We start from the raw sequence: 15,114 nt of genomic DNA, 5'->3' as shown, positions 1-15,114 counted from the left end.
AAAAGATATTCTTCAAAAATCCAGAAGAGCCTTGGTCCTCGTAAAAGGAGTGTCAGCACCTTGCTGCGCCCCCTCCCGTTTTTCAACCCTCCCCAAAACGACCCACGGAATGCCGAAGGGATCACAGGAATATTCCTCGATAGCCTGTTGTAGCGAGTTCAACACCTTCATCCCCTCTGATTCCGAGACTCCCCCTATCGCGATCGAGACTGAGCAAACAAACTGCCATCATCTCTCAATGGAGACCATCCGTCGGTTTATCAAGAAATCTACCAAGAAACGAGGGTTGGAAAAAAAGGGATCCGACCCCAAGAATACCAGCCCCAGGCCAAGCAGAAATCCAACGCCAGCCCTCCCGCCAGAGATATGGTGTCAGATTCTTTCCAACCTCTCCGGCAGAAAAGACCTACTTGCAGCTCTCCATGTTAACCGTCTCTTCCAGGGATTCTCGGAGCCCCTATTATACCGACAGGTGTCGTTCTCATGGTCGCGACATGAACGCCCGATCCACCTGCTGCGCACGCTTGCGACTCGACCTGAACTGGGCGAGTATGTCCAGGTTGTGCGCCTATACACACCCCCGCATGATCCATACAGTCGGTGGCTATCCTTGAAGCCATTAAATTCATTTGAATGGTCCGATGTGGATCGGTATCTGGATGCAGCGTGGCCAAAGTCTGGACCCCTTTCGGATCCCCTTTGGCTCAACCGTCTACGAACAACAGAGACACATATATGGGGGGGGCTCTTGCTCGCATGGACCCCAAATGTTGAGCATTTGCAGATTGGGCCGGAGGGTTTAGATCCGATTCTCGCCACCATATCCAGATCTGTTGACTCTTCAACCCTCCCACTCCCAATCCCATCTTTCCGCCGGCTTCAGAAACTCAGTATAGATCGTCCAGGTCCTGAGAGCCGTCTGGAACCAGAGAATGTATTCGCTGTTAGGACCAGCCAGGCGACCTCAACAATGAGGAACATCTCCCAAATCCTCTCGACCACGCCGACCCTGCGCAAGTACAAAGGTCCGGCCCCCATAGGGTTGCTCTCATGTCTTGTTTCGATGCAAAAGTCGATGGATTCTTTGCCATTCACAAAATTAACCCTCTATCTGCATCACTCAGATCATGTACTTGAGGAGTTCTTGTCCCTTACTCCCTCACTCACAGACTTCGCATATATCCACATGTGGCTTCCTGAACCGACGACTTTCGAGTGCAGCTCGCTCTTCGCTGCAGTGTATCGCATCAGGGAATCCGTGGAGTGGCTTAAATTAACAGAGAGGCGCAATGAGTCCGCATTGTCAAAAGCTGTAATAGACTCTAGGAGTACATGGCTGGCTGCCAGCACAGAGATTCACGGTGACTTCGGATCATTGAGGGAGTTCCTGAGATTAAAAACCTTGATCATCCCATGGGTACTTCTGACCGAGCGAAATACCCATGCATTGAATGCAAATGGACTGGGAGATATACTACCACCAAACCTGGAGACGTTGGTCATCGATGATTTTCTGGCGGATTGCGTCGTGCACCCGAGCAATTGGGGTGCGCTTGCGTCAAGGCGAGAGTCTCAATTTGAGAGGTTCTTGGTTGAGTCGAGGGCTTCTTCGACACCTTGCCTTCGCAAGATCACCATTAAAGGGGGTTATGAGTTCTGGGATGGAGGGCATACGGCGAGGATGACGGAGATGTGCGAGGCTGCCGGGATTAGGGTGAAGTTTATCTAGCCACTGTCTTCGGATGACAAGTAGTTACTATAATCCGTTATGGCTCCTCAAGTTGAGCTTTTATTTTGCCACATGATTGTTTGTCAACCAACAAAAGGGGCCAGGAATGCACAATGGAGTATATTCGTCGACTTGTTGACACCGGGTTGAACAGCCGTGTATCTAAGCGGCAGTAAAATTGGAAAATAGCTCTCCTGCAGCTTATACAGCTCCCACCTGCATGATATACTCGGCGAAAACACCAAACTCGGCCGTATGTGGGCTCAAGAATTTGGATATCCAGATATTGCGCCACTCGCCATCATATTTGGCCGTGTATAGAGACTTGCAATACTCCCAGTAGTCGGGATACCAGCCAGCGTGAGCCCAGTCAATCACCGCAAGGATACGGGGAGGGCTCGTGGAAGAGATCATGATGTTACCTTGATGTAGATCTCCATGGGTCAACTTTATCGTTCCGGTGTCTGGTAAGAAAGGTCGATAAAGGTCTGCATATTTTCGAGAATCCGGCAGCCAGTTTTGAGGCAGCGAAGAACACCAGTCATTAAAATCTTTAATGCTCTTGAAAGGGCCTCCTGGTGGCATGCCCTGAAAGACGTAATCGAGTAAAGACTGACGAGTAATTGATCCTATGATGTTTGTCAGTCAACAGTCGCCTATCCATCTACCTCTCGAGAAGCACGTACCAATAAATGGATCCGTCGGATCTTGTTCAACTTCCCGAAGTGACGAAACAATATCGCGAAGCTGATGGCAAATCGACGCTCTACCTCGATCACCGAGATAATCCCATCGATTGTACAATGATTCTCCTTGGATCAGCTCCATATAAATACATGCATAGGCTCCCTCGACTCTCCAGCCGTACACTTCTGGTACAGGAACTGTATCAGCGAGGGTTTTCTGAAGTATACGCAGGCATAAAGCCTCTTCAACCACCACATGAGGACCAAACTTCACGATGAGATTGAGATTGTCGAATTTGACTGGTGCGGGTTGAGGTGTAGATTTGAAGTCTTTTGAACGAGCCGTCACCTCCGCTGGACTTGGCAGGCGTTTTTGATCTGGCTGAGTTTTGAAAAAGGGGAGGAACCGCGGAAGTCCATCTCTGTTGCCGTTGCTTGAGGGAGCCGTGATGCTTCGGCTTGGAATGTAGTTGGCATTTTCAAGAAGAAGCTGCCCCGGTTCTTGCTCCAAGCTGAGAACAGAGCACAGGTTCACACCAGCATCTGAGAAGCGGCACCTGACCGGTGGCTCGCAGGACTGATACGAGACTGACGAGACTCCTGCTTCCCCTTCCCTTCTTCATCCACGATTGACAACACTTCCTTTGATGATTACGGTCGCGTTTTGCCGTCTTATCATTCTTTATCTTGAAGAGGCTCTCTGCAAAATAGTCAACCTTTACGCGACACACCTGTTCTCCCCCGCTGCTTCCTCTCAACCTCAGCATGCCCAACCTCAGACGATTATTGCCGCGCAAGAATCAAACGGAGAAAGAAATTCTCTCGCTTTCAGAGCAGCTTCCAACAGAGAAACAACTCCCCTCTTCCCCAGACCAGCTTCGTTCTGACTCTGATTGCAAAGCGAACCGGCGTCTCCGTCCATGGCGTTCTCTCAGGAGAAATACGACATCCGGGCTCGCCAAAGTGAGGAGAACGACGTCTCGCATCCGCAACGGAGTTGCTGATTTTTTCTACGACTGCCTCGGAATACGCCTTCATATACTCTTGTGTAAACTGCTTCTCTTAGCACTGACCCCCTTCTGCTGTGGATGCTGGGGGGAGTGGATAGACGTTACTTGCAGAATCGGGTGTGACTGCATTGATTGTAGTTAGGAGTTTTTTTTTTTTTTTTCCTTCTTTTTCCAGCTCATTGTTCCAAAGAAGGTTTTCTTCTTTTCTTTCCATTATTGTCTTTTGTGTTTCCGCTCCCGACGACAAATGCAAGAGGAGGAGGAGCATTGAGGGCATTTCGCGTCCCCACCGGCACAGCGGATTGGCTTGGTTGAGGGGCAAAGGAGGTTGAGCCTCCAATAATCCCTATTTTCAAGCGACCTTCTTTCACAAGCAAGCTCGGTGCAAGCAAGAAAGCAAGAAAGAAAAGAAAAGTCAGAAAAGCCTGCCGATTTGCCTTCCAATACGAGTCACGTGTCTGGAGGGAGGGGTCTCCAACGAACGCATTTCGCATCCATTTCCAGCTTTCATCCCGAACTCAGAATGCAGGCTCTCCCATCGGAAGTCGTACAAGACATTGTTCATGGCGTCCGTGTCTGACCCTTTGGCCGGGAATTATCCATGACTAATTTCCTTTCAGGTGGACTCGGTCTCTGATCTGGCATCCCTGAGCCGGACGTGCCAATATCTCCACGCCCACTCCATCCCGCTGATCTACAAGCACACCACCATTAACCTGAGCGCAGTCTATGCAAGCAAGGATGCCTTGTCACGGTCCCATGGCCCTCTCCCACCATGCCTCGCGCAATTACAGGGCATGTCTCGAAATTCCCAGGGCCAGTGCCGCCATGTTCAGAAGCTGAGCGTGGTGAACGAGGGCGACTGGAGTGTCGTCCTGAAGGCCCTCTTGCGGAACTCGGAAAGAGTAGGTATTGACGACCTGCTTGACGAGCGCAATGGCATCCAGTTTCTCATCAATTGTTTGCTCGAGGCCGCCATCCCTTTTATGGAGCGCCTTGCTGAGTTTGAGTACGTACCTGGTCATGCGTGATGATATGCGCGCCAACTGACAAGGATGCAGGTGGCTGGTCATTGCCTATCCTTCAAATGGGATCATCCGGGCACTGTCAGAGCATCGGTTGTCGGCTTTTACGCACCTGTTTCCTGAAGATCGCTACTCACTCAAGCAACTGACCATAGACTACCCGTCGCCGTATAACCCTGACATTCGAATCCTCAATACCGAAAATCTGGCCTCCCTGAGTCTGTACTATATTGGGACAAACAAGGCCGTTGACGATGCCGCAGACTTAATTTTTCTCCTGCGCCACCAGCTCAAGACTCTGAGAATCCATCTCCCGGACGGATGGGAGCCGGAGGTCGACTACGATAACGGTTCGGATGAAGCCCGCAACGATGCATTTGATTACAGCATGGCCCGTATAAAGGACAGGTGCTATCCGCTTATTTACCGATTTGTGATGGCCGACGAGCCCGAGCCCATGAAACTGGACGAGCTCGAGATACAGGGCGTCCCCGACGACTTTGTAACTGAGAACTGGATTCGAACGTTCGATTTCCACTCAATCCGGCGATTGACGCTCATCCATCGGCATTTCTACTTTGACGAGGGCGCTACCGAATTCTGGACCTATCTGAGGGAAAGCAAGATCTCCTTCAAAATGATCAAGACAGACTGCGAGAACGAACCCCTGGACCAGTTTATTTCGTCCTTCGAAGGGCTAGAGGCCCTGTATCTGCTTGATTATGATAAACGGTGGTCGACACTCTCGAGCGTGCAATTTGCAGGCCATTTCCATTCACTCAGGCGCTTCTTTTATCCCAACAACATCCACGGTATGTCATTTTACAGTCACAATGTGCTGCGAAGCATAATCGCAAACTGCCCACTCCTTGAGGAGCTCGGGATGTATATCGAGGGAGAAGGGTCAATCGTGAGTCCCACCCTACCCCTGATGAATGCTTTGTGGGAAGCCATATTGATTGAGAAAAAGGAAGCCACCTTCAAGGTGCTTGATGAAAGCCCGTGCCTAAAACGGCTGTACATCACATGTGCGACACGGGGAGAAGGCGACTACTCATCGTATCCGTACTTCAACCACGATGAATTCCTGGAAATCTTCTTTGCCTACTTTGCCTACTCTCGACCCGTAGAATCCGCATTCCTCAACAGACTCGAGGTCCTCTCGTATTACCGCACACTGTGGGAGATCGTGCCCATCGACCTAGACGACTCCGAGTTTGCTGATATGCAGGAGGAGCTCAACTACGAGCCACTCAGTGACGGTGAGCTTGAGGACCTTATTCAAGACCATAAACCCGCCGAGAATGAACTTTATGTCCGCGAAAAAGAGAAGATAGACTGGCCGGGCGGCGCAGAGACAGCAGAGGAAGGAAGTGAGGATAATTCCGATGGTCATGATTACGACTTCTCGTGGGTCACACAGCCATCCTGCTATACGTGGGAACGGGCAGCCCACGGCTTCAACAGGGTGCCGCTGAGGGTGTCCTGGATGGACTACAGGGGCGATGAGCTCGCCTGGACTGTGTACCAGTGGGTCCTCGGGGAAGACGGTGTGTTCAAGCGGGGGCTGTTTCGAAAGCCGCCATGGCTGGATGACTGGGCGGATGAGTCCGATGTGGGGATGGATGGATATGGCGTGCCACGGGAGGAGAGCGAAGAAGAAGAGGAGGAAGAGGAGAACACGGATCAGGCCAATGAAGTAGGTGAGGAAGAGGAAGGGGCCGACGAGGAGGGTGATTAAAAATTAGTTGACAACATATGCAGGGCGCGCTTGCTTTCGTCGCTAGAGGAGATAGACAAGTAATAGTTACTCCTTCCCGAGGTCTGACGAGCGAGTATCTCGGCTTGATGAATTGAAGGCAGTTTTTCCCTAGGATGGCCATGCGGAAATGAGGACAACGGGATAGACTATCAGAGAGACAAAGTCTCTATCCGATCTATAGATCCAACAGGTCTACGGCAGCAGACATGGAGAACACACTTCGACAGATGACTTCCTTTGAATGAAATCTATATACAGTGCTCAACAAGCAAAACACGAGGAATCAACAGTATTTACAACGAATGCGCGTGGTGGCTCCCATCAAATGCAACAGAAGTATATACAATCCCAATTCCACCTTTCCCAGCGTATTTAGAGTCCTCCAGCAGTACAGATATCCTCCGCTTCGCCAACACGCTCGGCATACCGGTCAGGGTAGGCAGAGACCTGGACCTTCTGGCACAGGGTACCGACGTCCATAGACTCCCAGCCATCGATGCCAACCATCTTGTCGAAGAACATGCCGGCAGAGGCGGCGGGGTCCATGGCCTTGTCTACGGGGTAGTAGATCGCACGTTGCTGGAAGATACCGACGCTGTCGTAGTCGCTGCCGACCTTGTCATAGGGGTAGTTGAACGACTCGGGGACGCCTTCGTTGGCGTAGACGTAGATGTTCGACTATTCACGTCAAGTTAGCAGTGGACAGCGTCAAGTGCTATGGGGGGGTAGCTTACCTCAACGAGAGCAGTTGCAATACCAGCCAGGCAGCCCTGGTGGCCAACGTCCTGGTCCTTGGCCTGCTGGATGATCGCCTGCGCGTGGGCGGACTGGGTGGAATCGAGGCCAGGGAGGGTCTCGCCGTCGCCGCCGTCGTCACCACCGTCATCACCACCGCCCTCGCACGCATCGGTGACATAGTCCGAGCTTCCGGTCTCCACGTAGTAGTCGGAGACATAGCAGTCGTCGGAGGTCTTGTCCCAGATGGTGTAGCCATACACGGCAGTTCCCTCGGTCTGACAGGCGATTTCCACACTGTCTCCCGCGGAGTAGCTGGTGACAAGATCGTAGCTGGTTCCAGGACCAGAGCGGCAGTTCAATGAGTCGGCGGAGATGGGGTAGGAGGCCCTTGCCGTGAGCATGTTGGCGGCAACAGGGAGGGCAGCAGCTGGAAGATACATGGCGACGAGAGATAAAGAGATGATCAGCTTGAGATTGGGTTTTCTGTGTGACTGAAGGGGTGAGAATTTTCTGTCGATCTTGAAGCGAAAAGGAGTCCGTCTTTATACCTTGTCTGAGCCTGTTGACTTTCTTGGCCACACAGATTTCTCTGACAATCTGGCTGCAACACAAGATGTCGATCGTCGGGGCTTTCCCTCGTATCAGACAAGCCCTAGACTCTTCGTGGTATCATAGTTCGCCAGGGGTTTGGGCCGGTCCCTTCGTCTCGTATTCCCGTCCACTGAGCATGGCGTCTTGACTGTGCATGTTACCTTTCCTCGTGTTCCTGGATCTGACCTTGGCGTGTGTCCTCAAGGTTCGAATGCGAAGAATCTAAAAATAATCTCCTACCAGGGACAGCCATCTGAGCATGCACTCGCTGGTGCCATCACCAGCTGGGGGTGAAGAGGAGAGAGGATGATTGTCGGAGCTGCCTCCTTCGTATTCTCCAGGCCGTATTCTCTCCATCACGAAGCAGAGCCGCGCACAAAAATAGAAGCTCAGGTCGAGGTCCGTCAGAGGACGATGAGGTTTCCTTTTTTTTTGAAGACGAACCTGCCTCGCCGAGGGGACGACAACGCCGATGCCCAGTCTGCCATCCAAGGCCCGCATCGCTCGCACGGGTGCGCCAACGTCTCCCGGGCGTCTGATCGTCCTCTCAAGCTCGAGCGAGAGCCTTTGAGCTCAGCTGCTCGCTTCATGGAACTCAAGCCCTTGCACTCCAGCTTGGCCTTTCCCAGATTAGATCCTCAGACCCCTGCTAGGACTTTGAGTGCCCGGTTGGAGTGCTTCCCCGTTCCAGTGCAGCAAGCCTGCGAAGTTGCGTTGCATGAAGTTGCATGTCCTCTGCAGCATGTGTCGCTCGATTTGTCGCGTCGTATGACTGTCAGGAGAGCTCTGCCATCACTGCGCCCATCACGAACCGAAAGAGAAAGGAAATTGCGTGGGGAGACCTTGAGTTTCGGAATGTTCGGTGCCGCTTGATGCTGGGAGAGCTGGGAAGAGAGGAGTGAAGCTCGACCGCAGACTGATAGTCGCGCCATCGCCTCACGACTTACAAGCCTGCCTTTTATCTAATTTTGGACACGATATATTGTCGGGGATGGCACACCTCCACGTTGTGAGAGACCTCGATGCGAGGATTGCATCCTGCCGCAGACCCTGGAATAGCGCCCATCGGGGCGTCGCGAGAATTGACTAAAGCAGGAGTGAGATCGAACAAGAGACTGGAGAAAGGATTAATAGACTATAGTACAACAACTTTCGCGGTTAAATTATCATCTAGGTTGGTCTCAATCAAACCTCCAACTGCGACTGGCTCCGTGACTTGGTCTGGTCACTATTATTATCACTCTTTTCCGACGCCCTGCCGTTACCCTCGTCTGGCCCGATTTCAGCCTGATCCGCGAGCCCTTTCGGATCTTTCGCCTTGATACTCCGCCATTCAATCGTCAAGCCCCCCAGGATCGCCGCCGCACTCAGACCGGCAGTGATGACGAAGATGCGCATCAGAGCGTAGTTATACGCATTGACGACTGTGTCGAGGTCGTCTGCAGGCACCACAGCTCGGAGGTCGGTCGCTCCCGTGTTAACGATCGTATGGGTATCCAGGTCAGCGATATGCGAAAGCCGTTCCACGAGCTTGGTAGACAGAAGATTCTGATCGACCGCTAGAAGGATGGCGCCTCCCAACTGTTGCATAAAAAACGTTAGGGCCATCCCGATGGGAACCTCCGCGCGAGGTAATACAGCCTGTGGTGCGAGGTTGGATGTTTGAAAGCCGCAACCGATCCCAAGACCGAAAAGTACTTGGTAGCTGATCCAGTACCGGTGGTTCGAGTCGGGGGCGAGGGTGGAAAGTAATCCGGCGCCGACTGAGCACAGCACGGGGCCAACTAGCATGGAGGGAACATAGTACCCAATCTTCTGGGTAAACGCGGCCGCAAAGACACTCATCACCACCAGGGAAATAACCATCGGAATCGTACTGAGCCCTGCCCGCGTGGCTGAGTCGCCTTTGACAACTTGGAACCAGATGTTGATATAGTAAACGACCGACATCATCGCTCCGGAAAGGAGAAAGATGAAGAACATGCTCGAGGCGATTGAGCGGTTCAGGACAACCCGGCCCGGTAGCATCGCGGTGTCTGGAGTGAGAGCCTCCACAACCACAAAAATGACGAAGAGCACAGAAAAGGTTACCAGGAGGCCGATTATCTTAGGGTGGTTCCAGGCGTAGGTAGATCCACCCCATTCGAGGGCTAGAATAAGAGAAACAATGGAGGGTATGAACAACAAGGTCCCCAACGGATCCAGACGTCTGATTTGGCCCATGACTCCTAGCCTTGCGTGCTGCGGTGATGGCACATGGAAAAAGAGCAGCACAGTGAGGATGGTGAAACCGCCAATGGGGAGGTTGAGATAGAAGCACCATCTCCATGTTCTGTAGGGTGTTAGTAGAAGTGACCTCTTGCGCATACAGCGTGCCTCTTACACTTTGTCTGTAAACGCGCCGCCGATGATTGGGGCGATAACAGATGAGATCGCAAAAGTCATGCCGAAGGTGGAGGTGAACATGGGACGCTTCCGAAGGGGAACAAGTGGGATAATAATCATCATGCCTCCAGAAAAGATGCCAGCCGACCCTAAACCCGCAATTGCACGTCCAACGATAAAGGCTGTGGAATTCGGCGCTGCTCCACAGAGGGCGGACCCGATCTCAAAGACGATGATGGAGGAGAGGAAGGTCCATTTTGTAGAGTACAGCTGATAGAGGCGACCAAAAATCGGATTGAACGAAGCACAAGTCAGCATGTAGGCGCTCCCATACCAACCAATGTCGGTAATGGAGTGAAAGTCGTCTGTGATCGCGGGGATCGCGGTGGCTATGATGGTGCGGTCCTGGGACGCATCAGCGGAGGTCTTGATAACGAGATGAGGTTACGTTGGCACGTCTTACAAGAGCAACAAGAAATAGAGAGAGATACATGCCCAGAATTATGAGCCAAAACTTAAGAGACTTTGGCTGGTAATTGCGCTCAGCATCAGCGTATTCATCTGGCTGCCCGCCAGGCTTGGTTTGCTCGTCGACTAAGGACATGACGGTATCGGTGTGGGATTGGAAGGACAGGCAGGATAGCCATGTTGCGGAAAAGACTTGGAATAAATACTCTCGGTGGCCATGATTGCATTCGTCAAGAGTTCTTCGAGTCAAGAATTCGGGGGTATCTATCGCAAGCACCTGGACGTGTTGCGTTTGCCGTCTTTGGAAGCCGGACGTTTCTAAAGCCCGAGAGTGCTGAGTCAGCGCCCCTCGGGCGATTCGGAGTTCCGCTCAGTCCTCCTCCTCCCTTCCTGTTTTCTGCTGATGTCTCGATCTCTTTCTCTCTCTCAATCCCTTCTCTCAGTCAATTTGTCTTTCGAGCATCCTTGCTAATCTTGCGTATGCTCTCCGTTTTCGGAAGCCTCAAACATGGCAGACGTTCACCCAGAAATCACATCATCCAATCCACTCCCGTCGGCAAAGCCTCAACGCGTGCTATCTTGCGTACTCTGCCAGCAGCGCAAGGTGAGATGTGACCGTACATTCCCTTGTGCGAACTGTCTAAGGGCCAAAGTACAATGTATTCCGGCTAGCCAGGTTCCGCGCCGTCGGAAGCGCAGATTCCCCGAGCGTGAACTTCTTGGCCGACTGCGCGAGTACGAGAGTCTGCTCAGACAGAACGATATCAAATTCAACCCACTCCACGGCGAACCAGTAGATAACGCTGCTGCCCATGGAAGTCCTGGAGTTGAGTCTGCGGACGAGAGACAACCAGATTCGTCCCGCCCTTCGGCATCCCCCAAGTCGACGCCCAAGTATTTACCCTTCACGAATGGCTTACGATCACTGGCTAATGTGCGCTAGGAGCTTCTGGCACGCCATCAATCAACTGGTATATTTGTCAAACCGGAGTGTTCTTCTTGGATGTCGCTGACTCTCGACATAGTCACCCGAGCCGGACATCGGAGCCAGTGCTCCCCCGCCTTCTATGACCGAGACGGTTGTCAAGAAGGCCTGGGATCAGGCCTTTGGGACTCATGATCCTTTATTCGGAGCTCAGGATATGCCCGGTGACCTTTCGGAGCTCCATCCCCAGCCCTCCCAGATCTTCCGCCTCTGGCAGATATACCTCGACAACGTCGATCCACTGTTCAAAGTTACCCATACTCCAACGCTTCAAAGCCGCATCATCGAGGCCATCGGCGATCTGAAAAATAACAAGCCACCCCTCGATGCTCTCATGTTTAGTATTTATTGTATTGCTACTTTGAGCGTGATGCCCTACGAGTGCGATGCCCTGATCGGTCCATCCAGGGACGATGTACTTGCAGGGTACCAAGTTAGCTGCCGCAAAGCTTTGGTACGCGCGCAGTTCTTGCGCTCCGATGACCGTGATTGTTTGACTGCGCTGTATCTTTACTTGGTAAGTATAATCCACCGGCTCGCTCGTTCGCGGCTCATGAAGGCAGGTTTCACTTCGGCCGACTGCAGATCCTCGCACAATGTCCTCTATGCTCGGTATCGCAATTCGTTCAGCACAGCGAATGGGTATCCACGACGAATCTACCCTCTCCAAATATTCGCCTTTCGAAGCTGAGATGCGGCGAAGGCTTTGGTGGGCGCTGGTCCTGTTTGACACGCGGATTGGGGAGATGGCAGATTACCGAACCACAACGCTTACCCCCCTGTGGGACTGCAAAATTCCTCTTAACGTGAACGATTCCGATCTTCGACCAGAAATGACGAATAACCCCGTGGTACAAGGGCGATCGTCAGAGGCACTATTTGCCGTGGTCCGGAGTGAGGTGGGGGATTTTCTGCGGAACTCTTCATTTCACCTGGAATTTTCTTGCCCGGCGCTGAAATCCGTTGCAAGAACAAAGCCCTGCTCGAGTTCCGAGGCTGATGAGCTTGCGGCAATGGAGACCCTGCTGGAAGACAAGTATCTCCAGTCCTGCGACCCGGAGAATCCCCTTCATTTTATTACTATGTGGACGACGCGAGCAGCGCTAGCCAAGTGCTCGCTCGTCAACCACTATTCCAAATACTCGCCGGGACGACAAACAGAAGCCCAGCGGGACGCCGCAGTTTTCCATGCCCTTCGCATGCTCGATTGCGATACGAATATTCTATCTTCATCAAGCGTGAAGCGCTATTTCTGGCTAATGCATTTCTACTTCCCGTTCCCGGCATACCTTCACATTCTCCAAGACTTGCGGAAACGCCCTCTGAGCAGACACGCAGAGCAGTCATGGACGTCACTTAGTAAGAACTTTGAGGCTCGCGCACATTGTTTGCGGCATGTATCACCCAACCTCCTCTTCCGAACGATAACCTCAATTGTCTTCCACGCCTGGGAGTCGGCCGAGTCGGCCGTGAGGCAAGCGGGGCGTTCCCCGGTAACCCCGACAATTGTATCGACTATGAAGCATTGGTTGTCTCAAGGCTCAATTGGTCCCGGCTCGGAAAATACATCGGAAACAGCGGTGGGTGGCAACACCACCCTGTGGCCGACCCAGGTGAACACGGCCCTAGGTTTCCAGGACCCGGCTCCCGCTATGGCATATCCTGGTCTAGGCCCGTGGTTTGCATTTGACATTGCCGAACAGACTGTGGACAGCGACGGACAAAACCAGCCTGATTGGTCCTTCTTGAGCTGGGGATTGTAAACGAGCTTCCTGTTGACGAGTTTGTTGACGAGCCCCATGAATCGAAGTTTGTTCCTCGTACCAAAGTCACCTACGTTCCAGAATATTCTGATTCGCCTCGCGGAAGCTCATATTAACATCCATCTCTTCCCGCCTTCCGCCGGGGCCGCGTGCTTAACATTCCCCGGCCAGATCCTCTACGATAGTCAGATTCGGATCGACGTACGATACGCAAAGTCGGCTTAGAAGAGTATTCTCATGCAACCGCTATAGAGGGAGCCGCACGGTAAAGCCAAGTACGTTGTTAATCGAAATTCATGTTGCAAACTGTGAGGACAACTAGCTGTGGAGATTACCATGATATACACGGGTTGCTCAAGCGGCTGGAGCAGCGTGGTTTCAGCGCATGGTAGCTGTACGCCGTCTGCGCCTCAGTGGAGCCAACTTATTGTGGGCTTGCGACGAAGGGGAGTGGTCGATTGAGGGTTTTAATCCTGCCTGGCCGGATCTTGCGTGGGTTTATTTTGCAGGTACTCGTCGATCTGTGCCATGATCTCTGGCGTTAGCCGGGGTAGTAACTCCAAGCTCTTGACGTTGTCGATTATCTGTTCCGGTCGGGATGCGCCGGTGATAACGGATGAGACGTTCTCGTTTTTCAAGCACCAGGCGAGTGCGAGCTGCGACAGCTTTACCTCGAGTGTGTCTGCCAGTGACTGCGAGACGTGTTAGCTGGATTTTCGCTCGTGAATCTCCCGCTGTACGCTACCTGTAGGCCCACGATCTTCTTGATATTCCCCGCCCATTGCTCACTCTCCCAAGTCTCTCGTGCCCCGTTCGCGAATTTGTCCTTACTCTCAGCAAATCGAGAACCCGGCGGGGGCTGTACTGTTGCGTTGTTGTACTTGCCGCTGAGCAAACCCATCTTCAGCGGCGAAAAGGTGGTGAGGCCGAGTCCGAACCTGGAGTACAGGCGCTGATACTGGCCCTCTACCTTGCTGCGATCAAGCATGTTGTAGAGCGGTTGTTCAACAATCGGTGCGATGAGACCCAAGCTTTTGGCAATCCCACACGCCTCCGCGATTTCATCCGCTGACCACTCTGATGTACCCCAGTAGAACGCCCAGCCCTTGTCAATCACGAAGTTGAACGCTCTCACTGTCTCTTCCATCGGCGTTAACCGATCCGGGCGGTGGGCGTATATGATGTCAACGTAATCTAGCTGGAGGCGCTGCAACGACGCTTGTGTCCCTTCGATAATATGCTTCCGAGACAGGCCGTGGTTGTTGATGAGGATTTCCCCATTTGCGAGGCCCCAGTTGAGCTGTTGTCAAGTTAGTCACCGCGGTTCCTTGAGCCCGAAAGACTCGTTCGAAGTGAAGGACTCTGGGTACTCGCCTTGGTACTGATGACAAGATCGCTGCGCTTCCATCCGTACCGTATTATTGCTTGTCCCATAACGATTTCCGACTGACCTCCAGCGTAACTGTGAACCGTCAGTCCGAGCACTTCCGGACTGTGATCAGCTATTACCTTTCAGCAGTGTCGAAGAAATTGATCCCACAGTCATACGCCTGCTTCATGCACTCGAACGCAACCTCTATGGCCTTGTCAGAGTCCCCTCTTCAATGCTACCCCATCACCCGGGGGGATTCGGACCGTTGTCAACATGACCACCAAACCTGGTATGACAAGTTTAGACTCCATCTTGCATCTCACTGAGGAGTGGGCACTCACGTTAGCCATCCCCCAAGCCCTAGCGCTGAAACATGTAACCCTGAATTTCCTACGCGTCGATAGAGCATCTCTTTGTTCTTGTTTGGCCATGCCATTGTGCCGAGCAACTGTCAAGGATGGCTGCCAAAGACTGAGCCGTACTGCCTGCGGGGAGCTGAATCTATTTTAAAGCTGCCCGCGATGGATAGCTTCGGAGAAAAACTCGGAGGGTCCGCAATTCTTGCGTGGGCAGCTTTTGGATCTGGGGCTGCTGCTCCAA

General features: G+C 52.5%; 9 protein-coding genes across 9 annotated transcripts; 4 read left to right on the top strand and 5 right to left on the bottom strand.

The window, feature by feature from the left end:
• Positions 1–67: 67 nt before the first annotated feature.
• On the top strand, positions 68–1,918 carry BJX67DRAFT_342902 (F-box protein). Its single transcript, XM_071028088.1, has one exon. It carries the CDS (start codon positions 110–112, stop codon positions 1,727–1,729), a length of 1,620 nt encoding a protein of 539 aa, XP_070890699.1. The 5' UTR covers positions 68–109; the 3' UTR covers positions 1,730–1,918.
• A 12-nt stretch (positions 1,919–1,930) lies between these two features.
• BJX67DRAFT_377458 (aminoglycoside phosphotransferase family protein) lies at positions 1,931–2,892 on the bottom strand (the record flags this gene model as incomplete). The annotated part of the gene is made up of 3 exons (XM_071032113.1): positions 1,931–2,358; positions 2,416–2,769; positions 2,823–2,892. The coding sequence occupies 3 exons, from the start codon at positions 2,890–2,892 to the stop codon at positions 1,931–1,933; spliced, it is 852 nt and encodes a 283-aa protein (XP_070890698.1).
• Positions 2,893–3,570: 678 nt separating this feature from the next.
• BJX67DRAFT_167838 (uncharacterized protein) lies at positions 3,571–4,071 on the bottom strand. The gene has a single exon (XM_071025044.1). The coding sequence runs from the start codon at positions 3,917–3,919 to the stop codon at positions 3,602–3,604; it is 318 nt and encodes a 105-aa protein (XP_070890697.1). The 5' UTR covers positions 3,920–4,071; the 3' UTR covers positions 3,571–3,601.
• Positions 4,072–4,668: 597 nt separating this feature from the next.
• Positions 4,669–6,395, top strand: BJX67DRAFT_167848 (uncharacterized protein). The gene is made up of 2 exons (XM_071025045.1): positions 4,669–5,360; positions 5,421–6,395. Exons 1-2 carry the CDS (start codon positions 4,839–4,841, stop codon positions 6,189–6,191), a joined length of 1,293 nt encoding a protein of 430 aa, XP_070890696.1. The 5' UTR covers positions 4,669–4,838; the 3' UTR covers positions 6,192–6,395.
• A 189-nt stretch (positions 6,396–6,584) lies between these two features.
• On the bottom strand, positions 6,585–7,390 carry BJX67DRAFT_369791 (uncharacterized protein; the record flags this gene model as incomplete). The annotated part of the gene is made up of 2 exons (XM_071030816.1): positions 6,585–6,890; positions 6,947–7,390. The coding sequence occupies 2 exons, from the start codon at positions 7,388–7,390 to the stop codon at positions 6,585–6,587; spliced, it is 750 nt and encodes a 249-aa protein (XP_070890695.1).
• Positions 7,391–7,618: 228 nt separating this feature from the next.
• Positions 7,619–8,570, top strand: BJX67DRAFT_167805 (uncharacterized protein). The gene has a single exon (XM_071025043.1). It carries the CDS (start codon positions 7,848–7,850, stop codon positions 8,412–8,414), a length of 567 nt encoding a protein of 188 aa, XP_070890694.1. The 5' UTR covers positions 7,619–7,847; the 3' UTR covers positions 8,415–8,570.
• BJX67DRAFT_342894 (MDR family MFS transporter) lies at positions 8,371–10,672 on the bottom strand. Its single transcript, XM_071028087.1, has 3 exons — positions 10,390–10,672; positions 9,925–10,331; positions 8,371–9,873 (listed from the first exon to the last, which is right to left on the bottom strand). The coding sequence occupies exons 1-3, from the start codon at positions 10,528–10,530 to the stop codon at positions 8,727–8,729; spliced, it is 1,695 nt and encodes a 564-aa protein (XP_070890693.1). The 5' UTR covers positions 10,531–10,672; the 3' UTR covers positions 8,371–8,726.
• A 164-nt stretch (positions 10,673–10,836) lies between these two features.
• Positions 10,837–13,494, top strand: BJX67DRAFT_167727 (uncharacterized protein). The gene is made up of 4 exons (XM_071025042.1): positions 10,837–11,288; positions 11,338–11,365; positions 11,420–11,896; positions 11,943–13,494. The coding sequence occupies exons 1-4, from the start codon at positions 10,903–10,905 to the stop codon at positions 13,140–13,142; spliced, it is 2,091 nt and encodes a 696-aa protein (XP_070890692.1). The 5' UTR covers positions 10,837–10,902; the 3' UTR covers positions 13,143–13,494.
• Positions 13,376–15,069, bottom strand: BJX67DRAFT_167724 (NADP-dependent oxidoreductase domain-containing protein). Its single transcript, XM_071025041.1, has 6 exons — positions 14,856–15,069; positions 14,778–14,800; positions 14,652–14,718; positions 14,517–14,604; positions 13,888–14,442; positions 13,376–13,834 (listed from the first exon to the last, which is right to left on the bottom strand). Exons 1-6 carry the CDS (start codon positions 14,948–14,950, stop codon positions 13,610–13,612), a joined length of 1,053 nt encoding a protein of 350 aa, XP_070890691.1. The 5' UTR covers positions 14,951–15,069; the 3' UTR covers positions 13,376–13,609.
• Positions 15,070–15,114: the final 45 nt, after the last annotated feature.

Source organism: Aspergillus lucknowensis (assembly GCF_044049455.1).
Source record: "Aspergillus lucknowensis strain CBS 449.75 chromosome Unknown BJX67scaffold_3, whole genome shotgun sequence".
Classification (NCBI taxonomy): domain Eukaryota; kingdom Fungi; phylum Ascomycota; class Eurotiomycetes; order Eurotiales; family Aspergillaceae; genus Aspergillus; species Aspergillus lucknowensis.
Note: the sequence above shows the minus strand (reverse complement) of the source record. Positions and strands in the feature narration are given on the sequence as shown.